Genomic DNA, 16,753 nt, shown 5'->3' on the forward strand with positions numbered 1-16,753 from the left:
TGTCGATCAGGCAGGCTTTGATGCTCACCTGCTGCGGCTCATCATCCATCTGAGAGTGAACGTGAGCCTCCTTCCTGTCCTTGTAGAGGAAGACCGAGTGTCCTCGCAACACTGCGTACATCTGCTTCCACGTGCGCATTCCTCCGCCGACGCGCTGCACCAAGCATAATGTTAGCACCGTGTTAGCACCACCTCAGCTTCGGTAACCACTAACCACAACCGTGTTAGCACCACCTCAGCTTCGGGGGTTAAAAACAAATGATGGACTTTAGCGGGAGGTGAAAGCGCGTACTTTGTTCTTATCCGTGTTGAGCTGACGGAAATGCAGCCAGCCCTCCTTGAAGAAATCGGTGAAGATGTCAGAGCAGGAGTCTCTCCGGGAACTGGAGTCATCCGATTTGTGGCCATCAGGAGCCTGCGTTTAAAGTTACAATTCAGAAGAACCTCCAAAGCTGTCATCAATCACCTCACAGCTCCCTCCTTGAACTATGCTACAACCAATCACACTGCAGTTTCATTCCTAACAGAAACTATAGCCAATAAAATCACAGTTCCTGCCCCAAATGATGCTGTAACCAATCACATCACAGTTCCTTTCATGAATGACTACATAATCGGTCACACTGCAGTTTCCTTTCCAATTGATGCTGTAGCCAATAAAATCACAGTTCTTACCCCAACTGATGCTGTAGCCAATGACATTGCAGTTCATTTATTGAACAAGGTTATAACCAATCACATCGCAGTTCCCTCGCCAAATGACCCCCGTAACCAACCACAGATCATTAAGCAGTCATTAACGTTGTCATGGAGACAGAGCTATATGAATCTATTGAACAACTAATCAGCGATGCGTAGAGATCATCTCACCTTCCTGAACACCTTCAGACTGGGTTTACTGGAACGCCTGGAGACACGAGAGCAGAACTTTAGACTTTTCTGTCTTTGCATATTTTATGTACAAATACATAGTTATATATATACACATCATCATTATTACGTATATAAATATGAAACGTGAGAGGGCGTACCGCCGGCCCTCCTCCCTGTACGTGTCTAAACCTTCATCATACGATTTGGAGCGTTCCGTTTTGGTTCCACTCTGTTCCAGGATAGCGCTCCGGAGAGATTCTGTACACACACACACACACACACACACACACACACACACACACAGTTGTAATAAAGCGAACAGTGTACAGAGGAACAGTGAGAAAGCGAGACGAGACGTGTCCCTCACCCTGGTCGTGAGACAGCTGTCTGCGCATGTGAGGGCTGGGCGTGCTGGAGCTGACCGAGTCTCCTGCTGCACTTTGAGCCATGGAGATCACAGCTGACGCAGAGATGTGACTCCCATCACGATCCACACTCGGACTCGCCGGCTCATCTGGGAATAAACCATCAAATACGCACATCCCTTACAAACCAGACAACCATCACATGATTACTGCAAAGAGAGAATGATTTTATATTAGAGCTGTGGATCTGTCGATACGATACGCATCACGATACAGGGGTTGTGCTACGATATTTTGCCGTACTGTAAGAAGGCGATGTAAAAGAAACAGAGAGATAGATAGAAAGCGCATAAAGATAAAAAAGAAAAAATAAGAAAAAGAGACAGAAAGACAGGATAGAACAATTTTATATGCAAAAAGATAAAAAAATAGATTATTATGATCAGGATTATTATTGTTAAGATCATGGACAGTGTGATCTGAAGGCTGGACGGCGTTGAGCGGACAGACGCTACACGTTTTGTCCAAACGCCTCCACACGTCTCAGGATTAGTCACTTTGGATCAGAAAGATGTGAAAGTGTCCAGAACAGTAAATAAATAAATAAATAAATAAATAAATGAAAGTGGTACACCAGAACGCTCACACTCGTGAGTTTATGGACAGGTTTAGTTTTAAACGTAAACTAATATAATCTCATATTCGTGTTTTCGAAATGCAGATGTCCGGGTGCGACTTCGTCTTTCAGATTACTGATATAAAAAATACAAAAACACTAATTATGTAAAAACTTCCCGAGCGGAAGGCTTGTTTACATCCTGTTTATTTTCTCTACATGAAAACATCTGATAGCACCTTTTGTTTTTATGCGTTATAAATAGGACTCATCAGTTCATGAGTCCACTGTGAAACTTTTCTCGAATCGAGGACAGTTTGATCGTGTCCCTGTTGTACGTGTGTGTGTTTTTTTTTCATGTCCTGTTTTTTTAGAGAGCTGAAAAACTTTTGAGGTCCCGAGTCTAAAAAAGCCCAGAGTGTAAAGCTGCTCTGTGCCGTGGGGCTTCGGAGGCTATAATTAAACCCCGTGCCCCAGTTCCAGGCGCAGGCCAGAGAGGAGAACGCAGCAGAGCTCATCGGCGCCACCTGCTGACCCAGGACGGTGATGGCGGTAACGGCAACGTAGCACTTTCAGCCGAGAAACTTCTACAGAGTCGCACGTTGACTGCATTAGTGAAGACTAAAATAAATGTATATGTTTACTTTTTAAATTTATGTATATTTATCAGATAAATAGTTGGGAACCCTGCATGTCCCTCACCAAGCGATGTGAATTTCTTTATCATTTTATTATAGTTCTTAATTTTGATATTTGTTTAAATGCTGTGCATCACCCCACTGGTGAACCTTCACCATTCTTCATCACTACGTAAATAATTTTATTCCTATTTGATCATGTTTTCTCACGTTTCTATATTGATACAGTGATTTTGAGCCTGATGGTTGTTTTCCTCTAAGCCACTCCATCGGATACCCAGATGTTCTCTGAGATTGAGGAGGTGAGTGTAATAAAGGCAGGATGTGGTCTGGGGGTCGGTGTGTAAAAAACGCTGAGAGAAACCCACACATACACAACCTTACTATTTTTACCCTCCTGATGCACTGATGCAACGCTCACTGCCTGTCACTGAAATTACCTGCATATCCGATCGGCTTGCAGCACGGATTGCGGCGTATCCGATGCGTGCAGACAGAAAAAACGAATGCGTGTAAAAAATGCGATTTGGGTGTATTGATGTGGCTAACGCTGTGTAATTTTACGATGTTTTCGAAATGGGTATACTGTATGCCTAAAAGTTTGTTAAGGGAAAATTTCCACCACAAAGAAAAACACAAAAAATATCAGGTGTCCCAATACTTTTGGCCACAGAGTGCATCTTTCTGACACGTTCCTAGTGAATGAGCCTCTTGCACGAGGAGGTCTTTCCACTGCTCCTAATCTTTAGCCAGTGATTAAAAGCCATAATAAGAGAAATCCATGCAGGCCGTAATGAAACCCCGGCGAGAGCTGCGTGGCAGCAGAGCGCTTATCGATTTCCAAAACGACGTAACGTAATGAACTCCTTTAAAAAGCTCCAGTTACATCGCGGCGGTGCGTATTAATAAAGACTGTCGACTTAGACCAACTCTGGGGTTTTAACTTCATAGAAACATACCGCATCCGACCAGGTCATCGTTTCTATAGTAACTCATATATAGTAACATTCTTTTTGCACGGGGATCTGACTGCTTATACCTTCAGAGTAAATCCTATTGAAATGTGATCATCTCTTGACAGTTCATATTCAACGAATCACCATATGTGAATGACGAAATAACGTGAGATAAACCTCCCAAACTCTCCCTCTTACGATTATTGACTCGATCCTGGCAATTACTCTTCCACAAACCTCACACATGCTTCCCCAGCCTGTTGCTATGGCGACCGAGTCGGCGGCACTCACCGATGAAGGGGATGGAGTCGAGCGATTCGTTCAGGTTTGCAGAGCTGAACAGGGAGTCTTGATGCTCCTGCGCCTGGATGTAGGAGGGATGGCGTAGCGGAGCGCTCTTTCCCGTGGCGGGTTTCTCTCGCATCACGACACCTTCCACCGAGCTGCACCCGTTCACCGGTAATCCCTTGAGAGCCCGAGGGTGAATCCTCTGCCCCAGAGCTCCTCTTTGCGCCTGCCTCTGAGGAGTAGGCACCGAGCAGGACGTTGACCTTTGACCAACCAAGGCTTCTATGACCGGTTCTGGACTTTGCATTGTCTTGGTGCGAGTCCTGGACTGCTGGTTAGCCGTAACGTGATTACTAACGTGAAGTCTTTGGTCTTTACCCAACTGCACCTCTTTGGGCTGGGTTTTGGTGACGCGTTGGATCCTGTCGGTGGAAACAGCAGGAGGAGGGATGTCTGTCCTACAGCTCAGCTGATGTGGACTGGATCGGCCTCGAACGCCATTTCCGTAAGAATGCGAGTAGATTCCCGGTTTCGGAAGGACGGGCTGCCGATTGGGGCGAGGTCCTTGCTCCACCGGGGCGTAACCTCTCCGATCAACAGGCCAAGGAACCATGTCACCATGCTCGATGTAGTCGGTGGAATGAAAACGAGTGTTCCTGATGATCCCATCCGAGGAGCTCCGAGGAGGCCAATCTTGTGCCCGGGACGCTCTTTCCACCCCGGTCATCCGATCCTGGGAAGCACTTCGAGGCGGAAGCATGGTAGGTCCTTGATAGGACCGATCGTATGAGGTACTCCGGCGTCGGATTTTATTGCCCCACATGTTTTTTTGAGCAAAGTTCGAGGAACTTTGGGAGGTGGCCGCGGCAGCACGCAAACTGTCCAGGCGCTCCTGAATCGTCCGGCTGTACGCATGGAGGCCTTTGTGGTCGATGTATTCCCTGTAGGTCTGATACGTCCGCCAGTCGATATTTTGATGGGAAGCCGGAGAGACGGTGGAAGCAGACGGATGATAAAGAGGTGCTGGGACGGCAAACGATTCTCCATGGTAACTTGGTGAATACAGGTCCGGTTTGCGTGGGTGAAGGTACGACCTCGTTCTCAACAGCATAGGATCGGGACTCACATGGCCGTACTCCCCAGGAACCCCCGTGTGGGCATCCGCCGGCACCAACACCGTCCTGACGCTTTCGTTGCACACGCACACCGCCGTCTGAGTCTTTGGGACCCTCGCTGGTGGCGAAGGGGGTACAGGTATCTCCACACGGTATCCCAGATCAGACTGGACCCCCCCTGAGGGGGGGACTTCCGTTGCCTCGGCCATCCCGAGGGGTTTACAGTCTACTCGTGGGTAACATACGGAAGGCGGCTCCGGGATGTGGCGAGCGTTTCCGCTGTAGGCATCGTGACCTTTAAGGTAGGCATCCTGTGAGTACGCCTAAAGGAAAAGACAAGACTCGTGTCAGATAAAGATTTGCAAAAATGTGCATTTAAAGAGGATGTGTGAGAGTCTCGATTTAAAAGCATAGCGACGTTCTGAGCAAACGTTAAATGTAAACTGGGATTTAGTATCAGGGATATAAAGGGTTAAAAAGTTGTCGTTATCTAATCTCATCGTTGTGGACAAACAGGTAGCCACTTTTCTTTGCTGAAAGCACTTCAATCCAGCATGCTAAAGCTAAACATTAGCCAGAATAAGTATCGTTTTAGTGATAAAAAAACGGAACACACCTGCTGAGTAACCAAACGCGTCCGCAGAGAAACAGAGGCCAGGGGCGAGCGATTTCCCCCGCTAGCCACCGCACTAAACCTGACCTCCGTAATCATTATCTCTAAAGTGCTCAAGGATCCCACATGGTCTCTGAGGACTCTTCGACCCCTTTCACTAAGAAATTATATAGGAGCAGCAGACTTTCACCTGGCATACCTGTAGAGTCTACAGCCTACAAAAGAACTTTGCCCCTCCCATGAAAAGTTCCAGAGGTCAAAGTTTTTCCAGGTAGAGAAAAGACATAGGCGGCGAAGAACGCAAAAAGGGCGAGGCTTCGCAAACACACCTCCGGCCGGCTGGAAATCAAACAGGTGCATGCGCGCTACGAGCGATCGGCATCGCCTCGCTTATCAACCGCGCGGAGCAACCCAGACGTGTGCGACAACATCACGATAAAGATCTTGCTAACACCACCGCACACAGCGTTCGGGCTTACCGCACAAGCGATCTCCCGCGAAAGCTGCAGCCATTCAATCGCATCAGGAGTCACGAGGGGGAAAAGCAGGGTGGAAGAACAGAAAGAAAAAAAGACATGAGACAGAGAAAGAGAGACAGACAGAAAATATTAAAGCGATGTATCGTTACGCAACAGCATACGAGAACCTAAAAATAAACCGATGCCACCTGCTCGCCGTTTCGTGCTCCAAACGCTAAACGATTCTCCGTCTTTTTTCTCTCGTTCCATTTTTCAGCCTCCACCACACACACACACTCTCTCTCTCAAACACACACCCTCCGCTCTGTCTCTTCTCCAAGAGCTGCGACCGTTCACATGACGGAGGCTTGATTATACATTCTGTTCAGATGGCAGAGCTCTCCCCCTCCTCCGCTGCCTTCCTCTCTCTCTTAGATTCCCTCTCCCACACACACCTCAATCTCTCACACACACACACACACACACACACACACACACACAGATCCACAAGACACACCGATCAGCTGTCCAGACTGAGAGTTTTCTACAACGCTCTGTTATATAATGTTTTCAATTTATGACCATTTAGAGCACAGGGATTTAATATTGTGTGTGTGTGTGTGTGTGTGCTTGCGCGTAAGCATGTCTCCACCTCCATTCTCTCGAAATGTCATCCTCAAGAGGGAAAACGGTTTTAATCCTCCCGCCCAGTCTGGACAGGCCACATCACTGCCCTATTACACAGCCAAATGCTTTCCTCCAGCACGCACACACACACACACACACACACACACACACACACACACACACACACACACACACAGCAAACAGATGTGCAACAGTAAGCGAGGAGGAGAAAGGGAGGAGGGTGGGATGTTTACGACTTGGGCGATATAAAAATGCTCATCCTGCGTCCTACAGTCAATTAATTCGAGCTTGTTCTGTCCCCGGTTTCTATAGTAACAAAAAAAACGCTCGGCCAAGGTAAGATAATATATGGCGAGGAATGTGGTGTTGTATTTTATAATTTGTCATGCTTGCAAAAAAAAAAATGTAAACAGTCGTCCAATTAAATGTTCTGTAAAAACGAGCATTTGCCCTGCCTCAAGGGGGCGTGTCCTGCGCTAAATGAATTCCGCGTCATACTCATGCGTTTGAGTTTGTGATTATGTTGAAAACAGTACAAACAATTGCTTGCTGAAATGTCGTAGATGGCATGCGGTGGGGTACAGTGGGGGGTTAGAGCATGAGGTAGAACAGGAGATGGGGAGCAGTGTATGAGGTTGGAGCATGGGGAAGTGCATGGCAAGGCATAGGGTACACATAGGGGATTAGGGCATAGGTTACCACATGACATGGGGGTGGGGTAAAGGGTAGGAGGCTGAGGCATAAGGCAGTGCATGGCATGGGGGTGGGGTACACAGGAAATTAGGGCATGGGCTAGTGCACGGCATGGGGGCATGGGGGTGGGGTACAGCGTAAGAAGTGGAACACAGTGTAGGGGTTTGGAGTAGTGTAGTACATGGAATGGGGTACAGCGAGAGGACGGGCAAAATGTGAGGCATGGGGGGGCAGCATGATGAAAAGGTCAGGTAGAAGAAACTTCTAAAACATGGTTACATGAACAGAGCCTACAGAAATCAGATAATCCCCTTCAGAAGAGTTTGTTTCTGTATGTAGATGATTAATCAGGCCAGCGAGGTCCTACTTTACTGTCCCGGATTCATGAGTTCAGTCTAAAGAGAGCTCCACTGTGAGAAACGAGGCGAGCTGAGTCAGTACCGGCTCAGTACTTTACTGAACAATAACCATGATTCGGCACTTCACACGCACACCACACGAGGAGCAGTGTTGTTCACAAAATAAATAACCCAGAAAAAAAAAAAAACATTCATTTCATTTCAACTGTCAATTCATATAAGCAAAGTTTAACCGTTTTACTACTTCCTATTTAATAGTACTACTTCCTGTTGACCACCCAACCCCATACTTTGATGAACGGACCTAAATCATTTAGTGTTCTGTCTTGTCAGAAAGAATGGTTCCCAGACTCAACATCCTTTATAAATGCCAGTGCAGTGTACAGAAACACCTCCTGATCTCTGATTGGTTCAATTGTAACGGTCAACAACATCTGGTATGCTTCAGAAAGGCCCAAAAAAAGCTCTGTGGATCATCAGGACAATGGAAGAGGCATCCACTGGCCACACTGCCTAGGAATGGGGGGGGGGGACGAGGCAGGTGTCTCCCATGCCAATCAGCGGGACACTAGCCAATCACAGGTCTCTGTGAAAAACAAATTGCTGCGTTGTGTTTGATCTATTCAGGACAGCGGTTCAGATCCAGCAGTGGCCTGATTAGAAGGCCCAGAATCATACGTTAAAGAAGAAGAGAAGAAACAGCTGAAACAGGTCAGCTAAATAAAACAAGCTAAAAATGAGAGCGGATAAAGCAAACCGGTGGAGCTGCTTCTCAGGTTGTGAGATCTAAAAGATCAAGATGGCTGCTGGTGTTTCTTCATGAATTAATACAGTCACCTCAAGTCTGAGTAAAGTAGGCGTAGCCTCTCAGGCAAAACCTAGTACAGTAGGAGCGGCCTCAGTTTCCCTTCGTAAAGGAGGCGTGCCCCCCCCCAGTAAAGGGGCGTGACCCCTTCCTCTTTAAAAGGGGGCGTGGCCTCCGCTGCGCCGAGTAAAGAAGGCGCGGCCAATGCGTCAACCTGAGGGAAGGACACGTGGCCTCTGTGTCCGTAAGAATAGAGGAGGTGTGGCCTCTCTCAACCTGAATAAAGAAGGTGTGGCCCTGGTGTCAGTCTGAGTGAAGGTGTGGCATGTGTCAGTAAGAATAAAAGAGGCCAATGTATCAGTCTGAATAAAAATAGACAAAGGAGGTGTGGTCTGTGAGTGAAGGAGGCGTGGCCTCTGTGCACATGGCAAGATAAACTTTACCAGCTGTAGTATGTCCTCATCCTTGGGCATCACGCTCAGCTCCAGAAAGGTTTCACTAAAAACAAAAATCACAAAATAGAGAGATGTCAGTAAATTTTAGTTGATTACTGATTCAAACACTTCAGCTGGTAAACCAATTGTGTACCTGTTCTGGATCACTGTAATAACCTGCGAGTACGTTTTCCCAATGATGCTCTCTCCGTTCACCTTGACAATACGATCTCCTGCAGGAGGACAGAGTGGAACGCAGACAGTGAAGAAAACGAAAGGGCTTTTTTTTTTATTTGGTTAACAAAAATGGCATGTCTTGTAAAAATAAAAGTAAAAGCACCTGTGCAGAGCCCGGCTTCATGTGCAGGCCCTCCCTCTTTCACCTGCTTCACAAAAATGGTGTCCATGGGCTCCAGTCTGTTCCGAGCTCGTCCTGAACAGACAGAATATCAAAATTCCTTGACCATCTAAAAGAATCCTCATTTTAGATTCATCATTCCCAACCTTCTTTTTCCCACAGGACTTTTCCACCTGTACATGACCTGATGTCATTGTTGTGTGGGGTCAGCAGGGGGCACTGCTGTTTTAGCAATAAAGCAGTCAGTTAAAAATTTCCCAAATCTTGCTGATCATCATCATATCTCTATCTCTCTCTCTCTCTCTCTCTCTCTCTCTCTCTCACACACACACACACACACACACACACACACACACACACACACACACACACACACACACACACACACACACGATAACTCAGGCAGGAATGTTTTGAGCTTTTATTTCCCCCTCGAGCGGTGAAGGACACCGGAGAAAGGAATTCCCGCTTTTCCTTCCTGAGCCAAGGTGACAGGGTCACGTTAGAGGATAGTTAGAAAGAGAGAAAGAGAGAGAGACAGAATAGAGCATCAGATTCGTTACTATTCATACGTGTTACTTTCGGAGTAACTGGACACGAGACCAACAGGAAGTGAGTAGACGAGTTCTGGGGTGATTTACATATTACACACAGGCTTCAGTAGAAAAATAAACACACGAAGAAAAAGTAAAATCTGTCCAAAATAAAAGAACAAATTCATTACTAGAATGGAATTATTTAAATTAGCATTAAAATGATTGGTATATTCATATTAATATAAAAACTGCATGGAGTAAAACTGCAGGGGTAAAATGTTTTAGGCTCTTACCTCTGTAATCCCCATCCTCATCCTGTGAACGGAAAAAAAACAGATTAGGAACACAACATCCATCTTTCTGAGACTCACCATCACTCATCACAGCATTATTATTATTATTATTATTATTATTATTATTATTATTATTCGATCTAAGAATGAGAAATAGAGAGAAAGAAACTAAGAAAATTAGATATGTCACTGTGTGAACGAGTGGTTGCTATAGAAACTAAATATCAATATAAGCTTGCAATCTGTTCGGAAAAGCCAATCGACTCCCTCTGACCAATCATCAGAATGCAGACCGTAGCGATGGAACAGATCCGCAAGCAAGACTAGGAGGAGGATGGAGTGATGTTCAGGGATAAAAGGAGGGAGCGTGTGAGGAAGCATAACCTTGTAAGTGGAATTTACGGCGGATTCGGGAGGGTAGACGATGAAGTGGCGCAGGGTGAAGCCGAAGCCCAGAGACGTACGCCGCAGCCGCACCGTCTTCGGACCGGGCCAAGAGAACTCCTCATCCTCCGCCTGCAACATGGACGCTGCAGACTCCTGCTCAAACACGTCCTACAAACATCACAAGAACATCAAGTTTTTATTAATACAATGATTACACGAATATAAGAAATGAGTTGTGGTGTATTACAGGATCATAAACAAGATCTGAACCTGGGTGTGTGTGTGAACTGAATCATTCCAGAATTTATTCCTCTACTACAGGTCAATCGATAGTGGATTTTAGACATGCATTCAAACTGAAACATAATGTAACATTCCAAACAAATAAAAACAGATACATCCAAAATAAAAGACCCTTCAATAAACAGAACATAGCTCCAGGGATTCACCTCTAGAGGCCGCTCTCACACTGACTAGCCATGCCAGCAACCCGGAAAAACTATCGGTATGGATTTTTTCTTATAGCTCCAGTATTCTATCGACCTCTACCTCTTAGACCACAGCAATGTTACCAACAATTACAAAACTAGAATGTATTATATAACAATGCTGCATACTTTTTATCCGTTTATATTTACATTTAATGTAAATGCCCGAGAAAAAAGTCAGCCCACCCGTCATTTTGAAAATAGTTCTAAAAATATCAGTTACAGCTTTACTGCTGTTCGATTCAAAGCACTGACACTGGAGACTCCTTCCATACACGTGAAATAAACTTTACCGTGTCAATGCACAGTTGCAATACAAAATAAGACACTGGAGCGAGAGCATCGACCCGATCCTGCGCTACTCCGAAAGCTCGTGTTAAGAGAGAATCGACGCGCTCTTACATCCATGTAACAATCTCTGGATTGTGACTGGTTGATCGCCTACATTTCAATGGTCACCGAACTTCTCATTTTTCATGAAGTGGTTTACGAAATCATGTCTGAAAATTTCCCCAGGTTTCACACGTCTGAGAAGTTTGGCTGAGGAAACGTAACACTTCCGGCGTGACTCAGGAGCAGACACACACACACACACACACACCGTTGTATTTATGGAGTATTTATAACCCCACACCTCCTCAACATACACACCCTTCACTTTACAGACATCAGTCACGTGGGAAAGCTGAGACACTCCTCCACACCCACGTCGCCCCCAAAGACCAAACAGCTGCTTATAAAACTTTTAATTCTAAACTACTGCATTTATTCCACACACAGTTGAGACTGCGGCGCCACGAATACAAAAATAATCATATTGTAAGAGGAAGTTTAGATGTAATGAGTAATTCATGAGGGAGGGAGAAATCCAATCCACCTGAAACCTTACTCAGTTACTGTGTGTGTGTGTGTGTGTGTGTGTGTGTGTGTGTGTGTGTGTTTGCTTTGCATGAATGCCATGTCGTCATCTGTTGTGTAAACAGTGTGACGTGAAGTGAAGCAGCAGTTGTAGTGAAGAGAAATCTCTCTCACACTCATACACAAACACTACGCAAGTGAAAAATGTCTAAAGACGTGTCTGAGCCCACGTGTCACCCGCAGTGTGAGTTTGGGGGACTTTTCAAGTGTAAAGTGTCTGAGGTGAAAAATTACAAATCCTGTATACGCTCTCCTTTTACTTCTTTCTTTCTCTTTTTATATGCTCTCACTTACCAATTCACAGAGGAGGGAAGTAATGAAGTACTAATACTTTGTTACTGTACTTAAGTATCGCTTTTTACTTTCACTAATTACATTTTTACACAAATATCTGTACTTTCTACTGCTTACATTTTCAAAACAGACTCGTTACTTCAGTTTTAATCTATTTGGTGACATCAATATTTTTTCTTCTCACTGCACCGTTTTCAGTTCATCAACCTGTTTCTTGTCATTGTGGTGTATCTTTTCCTGTCTCTCACACACAATAAGCAGGCAGCAGGTAATAAGAAGTCTGTGATGTACACATGACTGAGAACAGAGACATTCCTGATCATCAGGGAACAGAATTTTTAATTCTTTTGTATTAATATAACGTGAGGTTCAGGTACCAGCGTGACACTAAAACACGTAGTAATAATGACTACTTTTTACTAAAGTACATGTCAGAGCTGTGTGGACTTTTACCACCTCTGGTAATTCATCAATTCTCTCACTCACTCATTCACAAGAATCACTACCCCACAATCACCATCCACGTGTAAGGACTAAAACTGTTTGAGGAAAATACTGGACGGACGCCAGGACGGAGTCATGGTTAGCACCTCGAAGCGGATTATTTTCATCTCTTCATACAGTCTCTGTATATATTTCTATGTAAATGTGCGAGATGTTTCTGCATACCCAACAGAATAATACAGAAACCAGCTCCAAAAGATCCACAGACGCTTATCGAGGAAATTAAATCATCTGTTACAAGAATCTGAAAACATCTGGTGCATCTTGACAGCTGTGTTTTTGTTTGTTTAGTTTTTTTTTTTTTTATTTAGCCAACTTTTTCCACCCTGGACGAATTCCATGATTTTCCAGGAATCTGTGCCAGGAGGAGATTCCGAGCTCCTTCATGTCTTTGTGAAAGTTTGAGAGTTCAGCTGAGGGTTGAGGAGATTAAGATGAGACTTCTGTTAAAATGTTGCATAACTCTGTGTGTGTGTGTGTGTGTGTGTGTGTTGCTTTCAGTCAGCATCTCGAGTAAACAGTTTATGAAAAACAAAATGTGAATCCGGCGGCGCTCGAGGAGGATATGCAAAGTGGTCTTTTTGTTCCTCCGGTTCGTGAAGAAGACGACAAACAGAAATCGTTCAACCGGAGAATTTATTTACCCATTAATGCTCCAACTCCAACCCTATCAAACCCCCACAAACTGAAGTGAAACATCCTTCCAGAAGAGTGGAGTTTATTAGAACAGCGAATGGAGACTCATTTTGGAATGGGATGTTTAAAAAAAAGGCACACGCCATAAGTCAGGTGTCTGAAAACTTTTAGTAGTTCGTATAAAAAAATCTATTAAAAAAACGTCCACGTCTCAGCCCCCTGCCTGTTCCTTCAGGTATCTGGAGAAACCAGAACCCATTTAGTCTGTTCTATTGACCAAACTGATGAAGTGTTAGTCACACGACAACAAGAAAACAGGAGGAAATGCTATTTCTAGCACACACACACTTTGTCCAGATGTTTTGTGTGTGTGTGGGAAAAAATCAAGGCTTAAAAGCAAGAAGCGCAGAACATTTATAAAATGATCATCCTCTAACAAAAGGGAGAAATCTGGTCATGTTTTAAAAACTACAACCCTACAAACAACAACCTTAACAACCCAAACAACCACCTTAACATGTCCAAGAACAGACGGCCTAATAATACAAATGAATCCGTCAACCACAACAAGTGTAACCCCAACAACAAAACCAGAAACATTCAGACCAACAACAAACAACCACCAAACTTTACTCCAACAAAAAAAACTCAACTTTAACAACAAACCCCAAAACAACCCTAACAACAAGACCAACCCTAAAGCCAACAATGACCCAAATAACCCAAATTCTATCTTAACAACAAGAGTAACAGTCACCCCACTTACAACCTCCAAAACAATCCAAACAACCAGGCCAAAAACTACCACCCCAATAACAACCCTAAAGCCAACAATGACCAGAATAACCTGAACAACAACCTCCTTAACAATACATAATAACAAAACAGTCACCCCAATAACAACCAAACAACCACCATCACCCCCACAACAACCACTTTAACCACAATCCAACAAGAACCACAAGCAGGCCAATAATAACAACCGTAATAATAAAAATAAATTAAATTACATTGACTACAGACAGACGACCTTTAACCCCTGACGAAAACCGTGAATCCGTCAGCATAAAAGTCGCCGTACGCATCTATCCGATCATACACCCGGACACGTCCACAGGTCACGTGTTTAGGCGCTCACGTGGTCACGTCGCAGGGACGTGATGATAAGAAAAGAACGCGTTATAAATAATAAAGGAACTACCTGACACAGCGGAGCGTGAACGCTGTAACCCGCCTGGTCCTCATTGCTCCTCCGACCTGTCGCCATGGTTTCACCTCCCCGCAGTCCACATCGAGAAGCGTCAGATTAATCCGATCCCATCACGAATCAGACGTCCATTCTGCCCCGAGTCCCCATGCGTCCTGGAGAAAACAGAACAAACCGCTTCAGACCTTCTATAAACCAGATCTCTGATCTTACCGGAGGACATTGAATACGATGAAAAACTTACTAAAGAGTTACGAAAAAAAAAGTGTTCAAGGGAAGATTTTTCCTTCTGTTTTTCAGATCAGGAGTCGAATTTATTCCAGGAAATTTCACATTTTTGTAAATATAGTTTACAATTAAAAATCAGCTACAATGAGTAAATTATTACTAAAAAAAACTTTAACGTAACTACAAAACACATTATAACTAATTAGCTATTATTTATTAACGGCAATGTTTTGGTGAACATTAAATTGTTTATCGCTCACATTTTTTTATTTTTATATTTAAATGCAAGTAATAGGTTATATTTATATACATTCAATAACTTGTAAATTTTAAAGTCACCAAGCATTATTATTTAGCACTTTATGCTTTATGCAAAACAATTTAATGCAAAAAAAAAAAAGTTTAACAATTAACTTTGATTCCGAATGAACCAGATTCCGATCCCCTACTAATAAATGTATTTCACTTCCATACTTCTTAAACATATGGTTGATATATATTTGTACTAAACCACTTTTTAAAAATAAAATAAAGAAAAGTAAAGACAGCTGAGTAAAGTGTCACATGGCTGTGAGAGACTCCCTGCTGTTCCTCAGAGCTACAACAAACACCTACCACCATAAAAACACCAAATGGACCAAAATATACAGATTTCATTTTCATTTTTAAATAATTCACTACCAAAAAATTAAGAACACAAACAAAAAACATGGTGATAATTAAATTGGTAAAGTGTTTAGAAGAGTTTTCTAATCTATACTCTTAAAATACATAAATACATATTGTATTATCTATGTAAAAATTATCTCAAATTAAATGTTTTGTTTTTTTTTAAAGGAAAAAAAAGAAACAAAAAAATGGGACTAAGAGTTGGAAAGGTTGCCAAATTTAAATACAAATCCACTATATCGTATATCAAAATGTACAAATATAAAATTATTGTATTAATAATGTTTATTTATTTGTAACTTCCGTATTTATATCGAAATCTCGCAGTATTTTTGGTTTGTTCAAATTAAAGCGTCTACATATTCACTCTATCTGGCAACCAATCCGAGCGACCAACGGAGCCATGGAAAAGTTTCTTGGCTTGACGTTGTTCGTGTCCCAAATCCCTCTCAAATCCCTATGTAAGTGCACTACCCACGCTGCGCTCGCACCCTACGTAGCGCACCCGGTGTCCATAACGACGCCGATTTGAGACACCACCCGGTCTCACAAACAACGAAAAAAGAAGCGAGGAAAAGTTAACAAAAAGTTAAATTAAAGGTTATTTCAGTGAACGAAAGCAGACTTTCTGATAAACAATGCGTATTTATAACCACACACATGAATAAAAAGTCGAATAAATAAAAATAAAGACATGTAGTGAGAGGTTATGCTAAGCTAAGCTAGCGATAGCTTCCCAGCCTACCTGTTGGGAATAAAGCCGAACGGAACGTCACCCCAAATTCCCATTGAAGACGAAATGAATGAATAAAATCCTCGCTCCGGCTCGCTTCGGTTATATAAACCTGATAATCATGAGTTTGTTGTAGTTTTATTTTATTATTTTTTTAAGTTAAAAACGCGCTCGCTGAGTAAAAGTTCCTCCCCCTCCGTGTTTCTCGGGCTCGCGCAAGCCACAGCTAACTCGCGCGGAACAATGTTGGAATTGTGCTCGAGGGCTCCACCACGGAATCCTGGGAAAATCCAGCCAATCAGAGGACGCGTTACAGCTGTGGGGGTTTGAATTCTGGCCAATAGGAAGCGGCGTTACAGACGGCCATTTTCTCAGCGCGTGCTTTTTATATGTATTTAAATTGTTTTAATTCGATTTAAATTTCGATTTATTTTTAAATAGATATTACTATTAAATGTATATAAATTAAATTGAAATAACAATTATTTACACAATAACCGTTACATAATAATAATAACAATAGTTATAATAGTTAACAATAATAATAATAATAATAATAATAATAATAATAATTATTATTATTATTATTATTGAGTGTTATCATTGCTAATAATAAATAGTATAAATATATGATAAATTAT

The 16,753-nt window shown here is 43.2% G+C and overlaps 1 protein-coding gene across 4 annotated transcripts in view; it reads right to left on the reverse strand.

The window, feature by feature from the left end:
- arhgap21b (Rho GTPase activating protein 21b) overlaps positions 1 to 16,364 on the reverse strand; it is a 25,868-nt gene extending 9,504 nt beyond the window's left edge. For 2 of the 4 annotated variants that reach the window (XM_046852276.1, XM_046852275.1), the window contains exons 1-13: positions 16,125 to 16,364; positions 14,477 to 14,637; positions 10,433 to 10,603; positions 10,049 to 10,070; positions 9,202 to 9,294; positions 9,016 to 9,094; positions 8,871 to 8,925; positions 3,740 to 5,174; positions 1,241 to 1,387; positions 1,032 to 1,131; positions 871 to 907; positions 293 to 415; positions 1 to 154 (exon numbers count right to left, since the gene is read on the reverse strand). The exon at positions 1 to 154 is cut by the window's left edge and continues 140 nt beyond it. In XM_046852276.1, coding sequence (XP_046708232.1) covers positions 1 to 154; positions 293 to 415; positions 871 to 907; positions 1,032 to 1,131; positions 1,241 to 1,387; positions 3,740 to 5,174; positions 8,871 to 8,925; positions 9,016 to 9,094; positions 9,202 to 9,294; positions 10,049 to 10,070; positions 10,433 to 10,603; positions 14,477 to 14,542 — 2,482 coding nt within the window. In that variant the 5' untranslated portion in view covers positions 14,543 to 14,637; positions 16,125 to 16,364. Of the gene's footprint in view, positions 155 to 292; positions 416 to 870; positions 908 to 1,031; positions 1,132 to 1,240; positions 1,388 to 3,739; positions 5,175 to 5,467; positions 5,856 to 5,943; positions 5,968 to 6,131; positions 6,361 to 8,870; positions 8,926 to 9,015; positions 9,095 to 9,201; positions 9,295 to 10,048; positions 10,071 to 10,432; positions 10,604 to 14,476; positions 14,638 to 16,124 lie in introns of those variants that run through there. The other 2 variants (XM_046852278.1, XM_046852277.1) reach the window with 2 other exon arrangements.
- Between the last annotated feature and the right edge of the window lie 389 nt (positions 16,365 to 16,753).

The sequence above is a fragment of the Silurus meridionalis genome, chromosome 6 (assembly GCF_014805685.1).
Source record: "Silurus meridionalis isolate SWU-2019-XX chromosome 6, ASM1480568v1, whole genome shotgun sequence".
Taxonomy (NCBI): domain Eukaryota; kingdom Metazoa; phylum Chordata; class Actinopteri; order Siluriformes; family Siluridae; genus Silurus; species Silurus meridionalis.